The 16,047-nt window shown below is 42.7% G+C and overlaps 1 protein-coding gene across 1 annotated transcript; it reads right to left on the bottom strand.

Moving 5' to 3' along the window:
• Positions 1-5,055: 5,055 nt before the first annotated feature.
• On the bottom strand, positions 5,056-15,283 carry DDRGK1 (DDRGK domain containing 1; the record flags this gene model as incomplete). Its single annotated transcript, XM_010292270.1, has 5 exons — positions 5,056-5,348; positions 6,676-6,724; positions 8,319-8,375; positions 12,954-12,992; positions 15,161-15,283. Coding segments are annotated over 5 exons (441 nt in total), but the record flags the coding sequence as incomplete, so codon positions are not given.
• Between the last annotated feature and the right edge of the window lie 764 nt (positions 15,284-16,047).

Raw genomic sequence — 16,047 nt, 5'->3', positions numbered from 1 at the left:
TGCTGGACCCAAGGCATCTGATTAGGTTCCTGGGCCAGGTTCTCAGCTGAGCAGCCCTGGGCACAGCCTAGCTGGTTTCCAAGGAATGATGTGTCTCCAAAACAGAGTCTTCCCTGGAGGTCCTTTTTGTAGGGGCTGTTGAGGGGCAGCTCAGACCAGCCGTCCAATGATTTTGGATGCAGACGTGTCTTTGTCCTGATGCTACGTGCAAGCTCAGCACTTTTGAGAACATCAAACAGTTGTGCAGGCACTTTCGGGAGGAGATGAGCTACATCAGCTGGGGGTTTATCTGGCGTCAGAAAGGGCAGCTCTTTGACTCAGAAGGGAAATGAATTGGGTTACTGGTCAACAAATAAATCTGGAGTCGTTCCTCTATCTCACCACCAAAGCGTAACGAGAAGCCTTCTGATGGGTGAAGAAGGCAAAGATGGATCTGGACCTGCTGGGCTGAGAGGGCTGGGGCACCACTGCTGTGGGCTCTGTCCCAGCCCGGCTGAGGACCCTCCAGGAAACGATTCCCAAAAAGCAGTTTAGCTGATGCCACTCTCTGCTTTCCCCTATAGAGAGATAGGAATGACTTGTCCCCAGGGACAGAAAATGTCACATTTGATGAATACGGATGTATCCACAGAGATCATGAAATGTTCCTTTATTTTTAGGAAAGGAAGGGGATTTTTTTTCCCTCTCCTTTGTTTTACTTGACTTTCACTTTTTTTTAATATATTAGAGAAGATGAAATGAATTAGGGTCCCATCCCCATAGTGCTTCAGGCACAAAACTTCCCTGAATATCAGCTCTTTGGCGGGGATCCCTGCATTCAAGCCACAGATGGGAATTAATGCTCTGAATTTGCTTTTGGGGTTAAAAAAAGGAAATCTGTGAATCTAGAATGTGGCTGTTCTTGTGCAGAGGGGAATATTGCAGCTTCATGATTCACTGCCATCTAGTGATATTTAGTGTTTTCCTAAAAGGATCAACACACAATAACAATTAAAACCCAAACAACAAAAAATCCCACCTAAACCTGTTCCTAGCATCCATAGTTACAGAGAAAAGCTGGAAACCGTGAGGCTCTAAAATTCAAATCACAAATAAAATGAAAAGTTGTGACATTTGTTGCTTTTACATTTTTATAACCTATAAATTCTTCACACAGACTATGTTCTTTCATTGAAAAAGAAGCTGGAGTTTTCCTTAATTAGATCTCGCCTTGTGTGATATGAAGACAAGGTTTCCAATCTAACGTTTTTAGCCTTTGCCTTCGGGTAGAATGGCAAAATTAGGACAAGCTCGCTCAGATGAGCTAGTAATTATTATTATTCCTTCCATGTACAAGCTGAGTACCTGGGAGCTCTTGTACTAGTTCAGAGAGGAAATACTCGGCGATAGATGCCGCATAACACATAGGCAAAGTTTAACAGAAAATAGAGATGATTTTTTTTTAAGCCAAATAATAGGGGGATGTTCCAGCTTTTTAAAAATGATAAAAGTAGATTGGACAAAGCAGCAGGAAGCGACACACAGAAACCATCCTGCCTCTAAACCCAGAGGGGCAGCGGGAGTAGTTGTCCTTGCCCAAAGCTGATTTTGAAGAGGGGTTTGCTCACAGATCATCCCTTGGTGAAGAGCCCGGGTTGAGCTTAGCTGAGCACCGCACCGGTTCCCGCTTGTGAGCTGCCAGCAGCTAACGCTCACTTGCTCAAATATCTATGAAACACAACAGCATGTGTTTACATTTTTAAAGCAGTAGATACTCCAAGAAAGCAGTCACTGAAGAGCTTTTAAATTTTCAACGAGTTCAGAACACCCCAAATCTACAGTGCATCCTAGTACTTTACTATTTTTACCGTATTTACTCTTTTTACTACACCAGCATTTTACTGCCCTGTATTTTACCGCTAACTGTGCCAGGCGTGACGGAAGGGACCACGCTGACGGAGATGAACGTGGTGGCTGGGTTTTGCGCTTGACCCCGTAAAATCTTCCATGAGCACGTGGGGAGGCTCGCTGCTCTGGAGGAGGCAGGCAAACCTCGTATCGTCCTGCAGGACTGGGGTTCCCCGCAACCCAGGGTCAGGGTCAGTTTTAAACATCGGAGAAGGAGGAGAGGAGAGGAGAGCACCCTATGGACCGTCACACCTCTCCATCAGCATCCTCAGCCTCCACCCTCACCCAAGACATTGGGGACACCCCCCCTTCTCGGCCATGGCCATGACACGCAGGGGTGTCCCCTAAATCAGTGCCTGAGGGAATAACTGCCTTCCCATGAGGCCTCTCTTCTCATGGGACATATGAAATGTGGGTTATGGCATGATGTATGAATTCTGACAGTGAAATCATTTTTGGGGCACAGCCCTTAATTTCTTCCTCCACCACTTTTACAGAAAAAACATGAACACAGATTTGAGAAGCAGCAGAGGTTTGAATTGCTTCATTTATAAACCATCCAAACAAATGGCCTGAAGTAATTTTGTTCAAGGTTTTCAGTGGTCTTCTCAGACTTTGTAAGTGGATTCCCAGAAAATACCATAACGCTCTTTATTAGAAAAATCAGTTACGATTTACTAGTGGTGGCTGTTCCCCAAGTGACCTAGAAAGCCTGACCAAGTGAAACTATTTTTTTTTGTTACCTGTATTTCTTCCCACCATATTTTTTACATGGCTCACGTAAGCGGCTGGCCTCTCAAGTCAGGTGCAGCAAAGAACACACAGCACCCAATTGTGACACAAGCAAAAGGAGTTTTCCTGAACACCGATATGATGAGACTGGGTGCAAAGAACGGGAATGGAAACGGTGGAAGAGGATTACAGCAGAGTGAGCAGCTACTGGCATAGCTACACGGTCACATCTTATCCTGGCTGATGTTACATCTGAGACTATGACACGGTCAAGCCAGGTGACGTTAGCTCTTCAAAGCCCGTCACCAGGCCTGTCCTCCAGCTTCCCTACAATAACTCCACAACCTTAGAAACAGCATGGCCGGGGCCAAAATGCAATATGGGGAATCCCTAGTAGAGAATCATGGATAAAAACAAGCATAGACACCCAAACCTTAGTATTAGGCATGAGCTCAGTACTAGGAGGGACCCACAGGTTAAGTCTCGTCTCCCACAATGACAGATAACATGCAGAAAGATCTACACAACTTGTTCGGTGACCCGTATCTCACATGAAAGGGCTCGGTCTGGCCACCTCGCCTGCCTCATGTGCTTCACATAATATGGAAGCGCTCCTCCAGAGCTCCAAACAGGAGCTTGGGCAGGGCGCACTTCTCAGGTGCCTGTTACTGCTGGAGCTCTCTAACAGACCCTAAATTTGGCTCTCAACAAATATATCGCCATCAGGTTCTTCTGCCTAGCACCTCCTCTGAACTGCGGCTTTTAATCAGTCTTTCTGCGACCTGCCAATGAATCAAACACAACCCTTTTGGCTTCGGCACAGCCCTGCGAAACTCCCAACAGTGAAACGGTTTGAATTATTGTTGTATTACGAGACACAAATCTTGTCTGAGCTAAGATACAGCGGTGTGTAAAAGGAGATTGCACGCACCATTCTCGGCGGATGGCTGGCCTGTGCTAAAGTGGCAGGGCAGTTTTGCAGAGCAAAAGCAAGCTCACACGGCACAGCGAAATGTGGTGTTCTTCATTACATTCACAGAAATTAAGTGCTCTTTGGAGTGACTTCAGAATGAAATACTTCTTGTCTTTGACTGGCACGCTGCAGTCCGTGGCACTGCTGGCAGGCTCCCTTACCTCATAAAATCCTTTAACACATTAAAAAAAAGATCTCTCAAATACAAATATCTGCAATTCATTCAATATTGTTTATTTTATTACAAGAATAGTTTAGGACAGAGCAAAAAAACCCATGGCAAAATAAAATTTTGAATAATTAAGAGACTTTACAAGCCTCAAGATGTCAAGTAACCTCTCTGCTGGTTATCGTTGTGCGATGTACCAATCTTTCACACCAACGCGTGGTGCCGCACTGTAACTCAGCACTCCTGCAGAGTATCACATTCAGCAGTAGTGCAGAGATTACAAAGGAAATATGCTTCCTTCCATTGTTTTATTGCTATCTCATCTCACTGACAATGCAGCTTTTAATCTACTTGGGTTATCTCTGAGTTTGGCAGAGACAAAACCAGCCCCTCTTGTGCTCCCCAATTACCGTATATCCACGTGGGTGCTGTTGATTTCAGAAAGGAGAATTAACAAAGCATTAATTAGGCTATTAACAAAATATTCTGACCCCTACAATTAATACATTAATAATAATTTACTTGTAACATTAGTTGCGTGACTCATAGTGCCTGAATTTCTTATTTAAAAAAACCCCAAGACAAAGGCCATGGGGTGGGGGTGTCTGAGGCCTTCAGACACACTGAGCTGGCGCTTGCTTCAAAAGATGAATCATCAGAATCTGGTTGGTATCAGTAGAATTGGCCTGCACAATAAATGAGGTGAGTCAGCCTTTCCCCAGAGGTGTTTCAGTCCTTTGGCTACAAAAAAATAACACAGCTCAGCTGCAAGCAAACTTTTTACATTATATAGACCAAGCAGAACATTTATATAGCAAAGATTTTCTGAAATAACCCCTGGAAGCTCTCACATTTCTAGGGTTTCAGTATCTATTTCAGTAAGAACAGAGACACACTTGCGGTATTTTCTTTTTACTCTATCCTTCCAGTGTCGATAGAGAAGACAAAATCTGCAGGCCTCGCCCCTATACACCGATTATTCTGGGCTGTACGTGTCGTTGCCATAAAGTTATACAGCTCCCTAAGTGCAGAACAAGCCTGGAGAATGCAATCAAAACCAAATATACTTGATATGGACATCAGAATCTGGAAAAAAATAAAAAGTTTGGGTACGGTCATATGAGACTGCCAAGATAAAGTAAATATCAGTATAAAAATTGCTGATATTCCTGGGGTACAAGTGCATCAGAGAGTTTTAGCCCCAAGTTCTTCGCTAGCTTCTGTTGTACAAACAACTACCCTATTTTATACCAGTTCTAACAGAATGAAAAGCAAAACTTTTCATCAAGTCTTGCAGCTGATGCTGAAGAAGAGCATCTTATGTTCAAGCACCAAGAATGGACTAGAGGGGTTCTTGTTTGTTTTTAATTATGTGGCTTATTCATTAAAAGGTTAAACTCCTGCTGTATTTTTCTCATGCCACAGTTGGAGCAACAGCTCGGCTGTCAGGCTGGAGGTTGATCAGGGAATTGCTTGCTTGGGCCAGCTCTGCTATGGAGACTCGTCCTCTCTGTTTGATGTACTGAGCCACAGCAGCCATCTCCTCTGGAGTGATGTAGATGAACTTTCCTCTGTCATCAATCACACCTACAGGGGGAAAGAAAGGACCTTGAAGTCAGCACTTTGGCTCCTCTCACTTCCCGACAGACATCAGTCACTTCTTTTGGAAGGGACGTTTAAACTGCTGAGGCTGCATTTCATATCTAGGGCAGACAGAACAACGTGTTAGCAGTCAGGCTTTTATCTCCACTCTGCTGTCGGGTCTTCGAGCAGGGCTGTGATAATAGAGTGTCTTGGTAAGACTAATTTAGTTTTAAGTAACACGTTCTTTTATTGTATGCAGATAGCTGGGAGTACGACAGCAGCTACTTCAGGTATATAGTTTTGGTGCTGATGTTCTGGGCCCAGGCAGCTGGTAGAGAAAGGCAGAGCAGCAGGAGGGTCCAGGAGGTGATTCAGAGACCCTGTGGGGCCCAGCTCAGCCATTCCGACCTACTTGCTAAAAGGGAATGAAGCCCAATTTCCATACTTCAGTTGCTCCGTGAGGAGCGAGAACAGACCTCTCTGTTCTTAACGCATTACAGGATCAAATGCAAGGCCAAGAGCCTCAGCGGCATGCCTTTTAGGCCACAGACACAGCCAGGACCCTACACATCCTTAGGCTTTGATTCAGAGTGCTTTTAGGTCACTCGAATGGGTATCCACATGCACCCGCCAAGAAAGTTGTTTCCCAGCCATGACCACAATATCAGGTCAGTAAATGTTTGCGTTGGCACCTTCCCCTACTTCCTCCTCACAAAGAAAAAGACTGCCCAGCAGTAAAACAGACTTGTTCAGACAGGGAGCTGCCCACATGCTCAGTCTCTGCTTACATTCCAACTTTGATTGCATGGGTACATGGCCAGCAAGAAGCACTTCACTTACTACAGTATCCTGGAGTGCTCTGGGATGTTTGCTTCTCCTACAGCCTGCCGTACGCTCAGCCCTGGCTTTAGCCACAGCACCTTTAAAACAGACTTGCAAACTACCCCAAAACATCCAAGTGACTCTTTCAAATTCAGATTTCAGACGACATCATTTGCAGCCAGCTGCTCAGCAACCCCTAAGGACCCTCAGCAGGCCTCAATCAACATGCAGAAGCCTTGTGCTGGCTCCTGAACCGGTGGGGACGTTCACCCTCCCACCTCTGTATAATGTAGCATGGGAGCAATCACACCCCATAGTGCTTTCAACTGCAGTTTTATGGCAGCTGAAGCAGGGATAATTAAAATATCTATTTATCAAGTCCTACTAGGATCTTCTACAGTTTAAAATAGAAATTAGACTGGAAGTCTCTCTCCACCATAGTACAGGCACTTTCTGCACCACCTATTCACCAGCTACAATATAGTCCCCGTAGTGTTTTGGCTGTCACCTGTTAGAGTGCCATCAGCCATCAGGTCCTGGATTCTGTTAATTGCATCCTGTTCAGAAGGGAAAAAGGTATAACAAATTTATCAAGAGGAAGGCAAAAAACATTTCACACGTTCAGATAAACTACAGATGGAGGCTTACACTTAATTCCTCAGTGTTAAAGACTTCAGTGAAGGATACACATCAGTATTTCCACACAGACAGATGCCAAGTAAGCCCTTTGGTCTTAGAAGGATGAAGTAAGCTTCTGTATTTTGGGGTGTTCAAATAAAGTCTCTTTTGGGGACAGGGAAGTTAATTGGTAAGTTAGCTGTCAGTTTTTTGGAAGAGGGGTGGCTATACACATCTTCCCAGGGAAAGGCTGTATACTGCCAATGTAACACGCAAGTTCTCAGAAGTACACTGAGGTACTTCTCCAAGAACCTGGCTACACTAAATACATTCCAGAGCTTTTTATGTTTGTTTTTCTTTTTTTTTTTCTTCCCCTGCTCCATTTAAGAGGAAACCTCTTTTGCAAATCCAAAGAACAACTTGTTGAATTTATTGCTGGCTTAACTCCATAGTTACTCCAAGCATGCAGTTCCACTATACCTTAAGCTAGTATCTAAGTGCTGTTTTCCACAGTTCTGCCTCTCTCCCTTGCTTGCCTTTATGTGACTGCAGAAGCGAGTTATAGTTTAGATTTCAACCACATAAATTCCCTTAACTGGCTCACTGCATGTTTAAATGAAGTTCTGGTTTAAGAGAGAGGCAGCAGTACAGCAGCCTGGGCTTACAGCAGCGTAAGCTGCTGCGAAGGGGCACCTCAAGATCAGATATGGTACACAACAACAGAAAACTTCGGTCACTTAGAAATATGTGTCAAATGTGCTCAAATTAAAATAAACCAAGCCATGACTATTCTTCAGAGTCAAAACATAAAATGTTTAGAGAACAGAAAGAGGACAGAGGGGAAAAACAAAGTATAGATATCACACCATGAGCTCACTTTGACAAGCTTATATGGTGCTGAGAGGGACAATACTCTGAAGTAATGCACCAGAAGATACAAATTAGGGTGGTCAAACACTGGAACAGGCTTCCTAGAGAGTAGCCGATGCCCCAAGCCTGTCAGTGGCATTTCAGTCAGCCCTGAAGTGGTCAGGACTAGATGCTTGTTGTAAGTCCCTTCCAACTGAAATACTCCGTTCTATTCTGTAATTCTTAAATGTTCTAAGAAAACACAAGCAACTGGAGCAAAAGACCTCATCTACTGATTGTCTGCAAACATAACAACATTGTCCAGTTATGCAGGCAGTGTCTGAATTTGCTTCTAGCTCTGCTTTTGGTTCCCAAATAGCCTGGATTGCTCTATTACTAGACTTGCAAACACTATAGCATCCATTAACCAACAGGCAGCTCTGCAAGGGGCAGACCGAGCACTTTTCACTGAAACAATCTTGTAAGCCAACAGTCCTTCACTAGCTGGACGGTACACTGATGAATGGCCACAGTTTTAGGGCTGATTTTGCTGAACTTCACCAAAACCCAAGCATTTCCAGTAATGCTGAGACACTTGCATAGATGTTACCCTTACTGACCCACTTTCTCTCCTGTCCTTTTAAACTCATTGCTTGTACTTGCACCTCAAAAGGTAGTACTTACCTGTGTTCTTAAACCCACATGTGAAGCCAAGTCCTCCAGCTGGATTACCTTTGTTTTCTATTGAAACAAACAAGAGTTAAATGCAGCTTATTTCTTTTTCTTTCAAATAAAATATTGCATTTAATAGACAAAGTAGAACTTGCCATTCTAACTTTTCCTAGTAAGCACTTTGACGAAAAACTCTAAGCAACTTAAACCACTCTGCTCTGTGGAAAGACTGGATGCTCTGTCCCACTTAAGTGAAGACTCAAATACATTTGCCAGCGTTCATCCTGAAGCTTTCCTTACTTTAGGAGGACAGGATGAGCACGAGCACAATAAACAGCCATGGCTCTGTTCCCCCTGCCATCTGAGTTTCTCAACTGCTACCTTTAATTTCCAGTATGCTTTAGCAAGATCCCTTTTTGTTCGAGAGATGTTTCAAAGCACATTTTAAAATGATCACTGGTATATATCAGTGCATACATTAGAATCGAGACAAGACTGGCAGCATTAAGTGCTTTAGTCTGTTTTACTAATGTCATGTGTATTAATGCCATAATAATCTTCCTAAGCAAGTGAACACCTTATTAAAATTATCAGTGCTGGAAGTGTACTGCTAGCGCACTCCTGCACAGGCAGCAAAATGATCTTTGAGAACAAAGGTAAAAGCAGGAACTGCAAATTTTCATTTTGCTTTTGAAAGAGGTTCTTACTGCAGGCTTTCTCAGGCAGGACGCAGTCACCACTGCTCACATCTGGTTTTATGATTCTCTGTAGCTCCAGAGAAAGACAGAAAAAAAACTTGGTACACTCATCCGGAGCTACTTGGTTCCTGTTTTCTTATCTGCAAACATTTTTGAAACTCATTCTGTTTAGATGCAGTAAAACAATGCACCGTTTATAAGGAATTTGGAAAATATAAAACTTGTGAAAACTTAGTTAACATTCTGGACTACATTCCTAAAAGCCATATATGTACGGCCACAAGAGCTACATTTACATTATCAGATGCAGTACTTCAAACAATAAATGCGTTTGTTTCTGATCTTGAAAGTACAGTGGAAGGACATTGAAGAAGTAAAGAGAGGCTGAAATAGATGAATCTTTTTTATTAATAAAATCAGACAAAAAAGTCACAGACAGTCTTAGTAGTTGTGAAGTTCGATGCAGCCAAGCTAGAGAACTGAATACCATGGACTGAACGCATGGAAATGGAACCAGTCCATGGAATTCAGTTCTCAGAGCTGGGAACTGCCAAGATTCGTCACATCTTCTTTTAAAAGGAAAAGGGGAGCATGAGAGGTGGGTGCAAAGCCATATAAACAAGAAAAACAGGATTTAAAGGATTTATCTTCACTTAAAGATATTCACCCCCAGTGACCAAGTTTAGTGGAAGCTTTCCAAGCTAGATCCTGCTGTGAATAAGAGCCCAGAGGGTGGGGTGGAATTAGGATGCATTCCCCACACACACTCTGAAATATAATGACATTGTGAGGTTCCAAGTGAACAAAACACTTCACCACATGCTTCACGTTTCAGAGACAGGCTTCACTTTCATAGAGCAACTTATACACATCCACATTTTACTGAATTAATTTAATTTTAGGTATGATTCTGCTGCTGTCTTCAGCAAGGGATGAAACAGAGCAAGAGCTCTCAGGATTAAGATGAGCAGGATTTCTTTTTCCTTATCTTGTAAGCATTATTTTTCTTAAAGAAAAAAAACAGGAAGGGGTAAAGCCTCCAAGTCCTTTGCTATCCCTTTCAAATGTAGTGAAAATGGAGTCTGCTGTTTCAGTTCACTGGCTGTAATTCAGATGCATTCAATGACACACTGTCAAGCCGGGTGAGAACAGTCTGATGGACGAAGTGCAGGCTCACATTTCCTTGGGCTAACAGAGCAAAGGAACTGCTCAGCCACTCTTTAACCTCCGCCCACTTCATTATTAATTTTTTGAAGTGCTCAGAGAGCCCACAGAGCTGGGAAAGGTGTGTCGTACAGCTACGACACTGCTGAGTAAAACCATAGGGTTCCCATTAAGAACTGTTTTTTCTGCTCCCCTGAGAGCGGAGCAGCCAGGTCTGTAGCTTGAGGACTGGTCACTGTAAGAAGCAAACACACAGGACGGCTCCTGCAGCAGAGACAACGCCACAGCCTGAGGTGTGAGGTGGTGACGCTGCAGCAGCCAGATTGAGGTTGAGGGGCTACTAGGAAAGCCTCAGAGGAAGGGAGATGCTCAGCTTTCAGAAAAGCAGAATTAGGGGCATCAATCTTTTTGGTGTCTTTGAGAAAAATCCCATTTAAAAGAATCCCACAAAGCACAGCTGGAGAAAAGAGGCTGTGTTTTATTTCAAAAACCCTTAGGAATGAAGCATGGGGTGAGCTACCTCCAGCCAGTTATACCAGTAACATAAGTAATTCAACAGAAGAGCTAAATTACACTTTATTTCTTTAAATGCCAATTGCTCTTTTAATTTATAAGTTTTTCAGACAGCTACTAGCAGCTTAGCACTGCTTCTTGAGGTAAGTCAACAGTTTCTGTGAATAGAACAGATGAGGGCTGTACATAATCTATGTATTAAGCATACTTTCAAGATTAAAAAAAAAATACTAAAAATTGTAAAAGAAAGCAATGCCCCAGTTCTGCAACTCATCTCCACATAGCAAATCAGGTGTCAAAGCGCTTCTGAATTAGGTTTTCAGCCTGTGCTTAATTTCTCTGACGTCAAGTAGAAGTGACTAATATAAAACTATACATATGTGCTTAAACGCTGAACTGAGAGTTTGTGACTAATCTGTTCCATCCATCACAACCACCAGGGCAATGTGCAGAATCAGACCCTACTGCATCATCCCTTCGAAACCCTCCCAGTTTTAGTGGAAGATCCCAAAGGACATTGAAATATCCTATTGTTCTACCTACTCTTATCCTGGGGCAGCTTGTTTATCAACAGAGAACAGCACATTCTCCTTAATTCACAGCTTGGCTGTATCTCGAAAGCCTTAGATGGGAACAGGTGAACTGGGATCACACCGTACCACGTAGTCCATTTCCACAGATAGTAACTGAAACAGAGGATGGTCTTAACAAACGTGACCATTTCAAAGCACCCCTCCCTTTCAAAGAGATCTCTCTGGCTTCTGTGGAAAACAGAATATCAAAATTGCTGCACGGCTGCAAAATGAAACGTGCAATCTGATGGTTCATCGGCACTCTATGGTTTTACTTAGGCTCTTCAAACATGTCACCCATAGCTTTTCCAATCTGTTCTCAGCTGTCTCACCTGCCTTTGGCCATGCTTCTGATCTGAGTTGACTGGCTTATGCTGGGGACTTGGTTAGTGAACAGGGGCTATTTTCATTTGGGCTGCAGCAATGAAGTAAGTCCCAACTCCGAGTGCCACTAGGTTACACGTTTCCAAATTACACCCAGAGATCAAGCTGATCAGAAAGCACTTGACAGATGCAAACGGAGCAGCCTCTCTCACTGTGGCCCGATGGCAATGGGATACACCACCACAAGTCCCAGTGACACCAGAGAGTGTCAGGCAGAGTGCAGACAGCAAGAGATGCTTGCATCCTAGCTTTGCTATGCCTCTGGAATGATCGAGCCATTGTTCAGACCTCCATGGCAATCACTCTGACTGACTCCGTTTGGAGAGTTATCCATGAGACAAATCTGTTTGCTACGCTGGGTTTTTGCTGGGGTCATGGACATGCAAAACTGGCCCAGAGTACGAGGTTCTGGATTAACAAAATGATTCGGAGGTCACTAAGTATGCAAGTGATTTGCTTACTAATGAAGCCTTTCACACACATGCCATACATTGTCAGGTAAGAGTCCAGTTTCCAGTAAAGGAGGAAAGGGATTAATTGGGACAAAAGATTTGCATAGCATTGTCAGAGGAAGAGTAGAAAAATACCTTTGACTTTTGATATGCCAACAATGGAAAAAGAAGCATCTGCTCTTACAGATGGAAAGTGGAAATCCTCATGAACACACTGCAGGTTTTAAATAACTAACCATACAATAGCATGAAAGGGAGACTAATACACCCTGTAAAAAAACACGTGATCTTTTCCCTAAATATTCCTTCTAAACATTAAAGATAACTTTGCAAATTGCACAGGTAAAAACAAGAAAAGAAATTACACGAAAAGTTGGATTGACCTTTAGACACAAACACATCCTGCAGGGCAGGCCACATGCTGGTACAGCAATCCTCATTCATGCTGAGCTGAGGTGTAGAGACTGTTTTCTAAATCAGTAGCTGATGTTCACAAACAAAAAGCCTGAATGTCTCAAATCCCATCAACAGCAAACATTGTTGTTCATAAACTCTGAGGGTGATCCACCAGGCACAGAATTTATAATGTCCATCCTTAGGAAAGAGCTACAATCCTGCCCCAAAAAGCCAAGACACAGCTGTAATTACAAACCATTTTAACAGTGATGGACATACTCATGCACGGTTAAGTAAATAACACAGACTTTAACTAAGGTATCACTTTTGTTACTTGTTGAATATTTAAGTAAATCAAAGAGGAAGTAAAGATTTCCCTTCTTTCTGCAACTTTGACAACTCTTTGACAAAGGTATTTTATACAATCTAACAAGTCTGGAAGGAGGAGAAAGACCAGTGGTAGCTTACCTTAATGTATTCGAGAAATTCCATTAGAAAGCTGCGAGACTGGACACAGCAAGGAAAACAATTATTTTAAATTCATGAACATTAAATGCATCGCAAACTTGCTGCGTACAAATATTATAAATGTGTTTAGCTTGCATACTTCCAAAGTTTTAAACATACACACTGAAGGAGATTTTAAACTGGAAAAAAATATATCTAGATTTAATCTTAACTAGGAATTTATGATAGGTATTTTCTAAGACAGAATATGGCTCAAGTACAATTTGTGGTTAAGTGTTTTCTGAAAGGAAATCTTTGAATCTTTTATTCTTCACATCATACATACCCCTGAAATAACCACATCTGGGTGAATTTGTGCATTGTGTGTTTAGTTACATATACACACTGAGGACATTTTGTATAGAGGTAAAGTACAGAGTGATTCAGAAGACAGCTCATGCAGATGGTCAATGTAGCACACAGCTGCGCAACACATGTGGAAGCTCAAGCTGTTTTCAAAGCTACGCACCTGAAATCCGGCATTTTAATATAAGCAGCTCAATTTTCAAAGGCAATGCAAACAATGTGCATTTAAGTTACCAGGGGATCATGTTACTCTGCAACTCTGGAAATCAATCAGCCTTAATTAACTGCTTAACTCTGGACTCAGGTCCTTAACTTCGAGCACGAGTTTCAGCACGCTAGCCTCAACAAGACATGCCAGAGCCAGCTCTTGTAACAGGATACTAAAATGCTTCAGTACATTATCCACTACAAGGAGGACGGGTGGCTTGCCATTTCTGCAAGGCTGGTGTCTCCAAACTGTGATTGTTTCTAAAGATGACTTTCAAATCGCCTACTATTAAGAGTTCTATCTCCCCACTCCTACCAAAGATATCTTATGTTGAGATCCAGGCATCATCAACTGCCTGCCAAGCTCTTTTGAGTGAGGAACAGCCTTCTCTGTTCCCACATATAGAAAGATTAATTTCTCCTTGACAGCCAGGTGTAAGAACACAGAAGATAAACACATTTGAGCTTTAAAGGATGTCTAACATGGAACAATTTCATATTTAGGTATAATCTGGTCTTCTAACAGGATGGGCATGTGTTTTTGAAGGAACTTTCAATAGAAAGTATGCATTTTGCTGTTCTCTGCATCTTAGAAAATTCCCCATCACCAGATACAACTTCTCTTGGTGTTAAGCCTAGCATGATGGAGGAATTTATCTCAATGGGAAGGGGTCCACAGTGAGAATCTGTGACTAACATCAACAGGTACTGATGCATTGAAAGGTCCTCAGCCCGAAGCCACTCTCAGTCACACTAAGGGCAAATCCACTGAATTCAGGGTCACTTTAGCAGAGGACCAAATGCACACATGGCCCTGAAAAAAAATATTTACCATGAAATGCATTGGACAGCTCAAATTTGGCAGCTGCAACCCAAGAGCAGCTTCAGCATTTGATAGCAATTAAAATGAGTCTAACAGGTTTTCAGCAGACAGAATAAGAACACTGCCTCCCACAACAGTGGAACTTTTTCAAGTTTGCTGTGCTATTATATCAAGTATCACATTTCAACAACCATCCCCAGCAGCGTCTGCAGGCAGCCACAGGACGAGCATGCTGGAACGTGATGCAGAATTCGAAATACTATCAAACACAGCAATCATTTGCAACAGTGAACGTACAGTTTTCCAGCATACAACACACAAGCACCTAGGTTGTGTCCTGTGAATTCTCTTAACATGTGCCTTTTAAGACAAGAGCTTGTTTTTTTTTCATTTGATTTCACAGCAGCTCTGTTGGTTTAGAAAATAAAACGAAAACCAAACAATTTCTCCCAAGAAATGTGGGCACTGCCAAACTCCATATTTAGCCTTGCTTTCATCTGACCATGATGGACAGAGTAAAGCTGATGACAGTATCTGACTTGCAGGATGAGTTTTCTTTCAGTCCCTACATTAAGGGAGGACAGAACTCATTTCCAGCAATATGCATTTGCCTTAGTACTCTATACTAACTTGTAGGAGTCTGGAATGAGGGATTGTAGCATTCTTCAGGAAATACTCCAGGTTAATGTGTGCCATATACACAATTTAGCTTTTACAAGCAAAAACTTTTGGCTGACTCCTACTTTGAAGTTCATTTTACACGAGACAATGCAGCAAGGGCAACCTGAGTCTAACAAAGATAAAGAAAACTGCAGTAACAGCCTATACATACCTCTTCCTCCGTCATTGATTCCTCAACCCCTTCCTTTTCAACTATAAAATTCTCCTTCAGCTTCAGGTACTCTTCATACTCTCTCTTTTCCTCTTCTTCCTTTGCCTTCCTTTTTTCCTCTTCCTGGACAGAAAAGATGACAAGTGGTCAGTTTGCTCCTCCCCAAATCAGGCTTAGTTTTAAGTAAAGTAGCACCTTTTTATCTGCAACCTGGTTTTACTAGAACAGACAGTTTCTAAAATGAGTCTAAGTCCTACCTTTACGGCATCATGAATTTCACAAGCTACCCTTAAGGCAGTAACCCTCTCACATGGTAGTGTAAGCTTGCACAAAATACACCTAGGCTGGATCTTAAAAGATCTGAGACAGGGGAGAAAAATCACTCTTATATAGCAACCTGCTTTCTTAATTTGCATGAATATGTTTCTTCTGCAGATCCCGTGACAGGAAGTCCCTGCCCCTAACTGTACTTTGATGCAACATCCACATTTTCAGTAACTGGCCCCACTTCTGCTCTGATATACGCTCATGTACATTGGGAGTGATCACAAAGAACAGTGGAGTTAAGTGGTGGCCATCTGTGTGCGAGAAGATGGCCTGTAAAGGAGCTTCAAGTAAAATCTCTTTCTTAAAACATACTTCAGTGGGTTGAGCCAGGCTGGACACCAGGTGCCCACCAAAGCTGCTCCATCACTGCCCTCCTCGGCTGGACAGGGGAGAGAAAATATAACGAAAAGGTCCTCGGTCAAGTAAAGAACAGGGAGAGATCACTCACCAATTACCATCACAGGCAAGTAAGAGTAGGGTAATGAGAAATAATACCAGATCTTAAAACAATCTTCCCTCCACCCCTCTCCTTCCCGGGCTCAGCTTCACTCCTGATTTCT

This window comes from Phaethon lepturus, unplaced genomic scaffold (assembly GCF_000687285.1).
Source record: "Phaethon lepturus isolate BGI_N335 unplaced genomic scaffold, ASM68728v1 scaffold20608, whole genome shotgun sequence".
Classification (NCBI taxonomy): Eukaryota; Metazoa; Chordata; class Aves; order Phaethontiformes; family Phaethontidae; genus Phaethon; species Phaethon lepturus.
The sequence above is the reverse complement of the archived record's forward strand: the minus strand, read 5'-3'. Positions and strand labels throughout refer to the sequence as shown.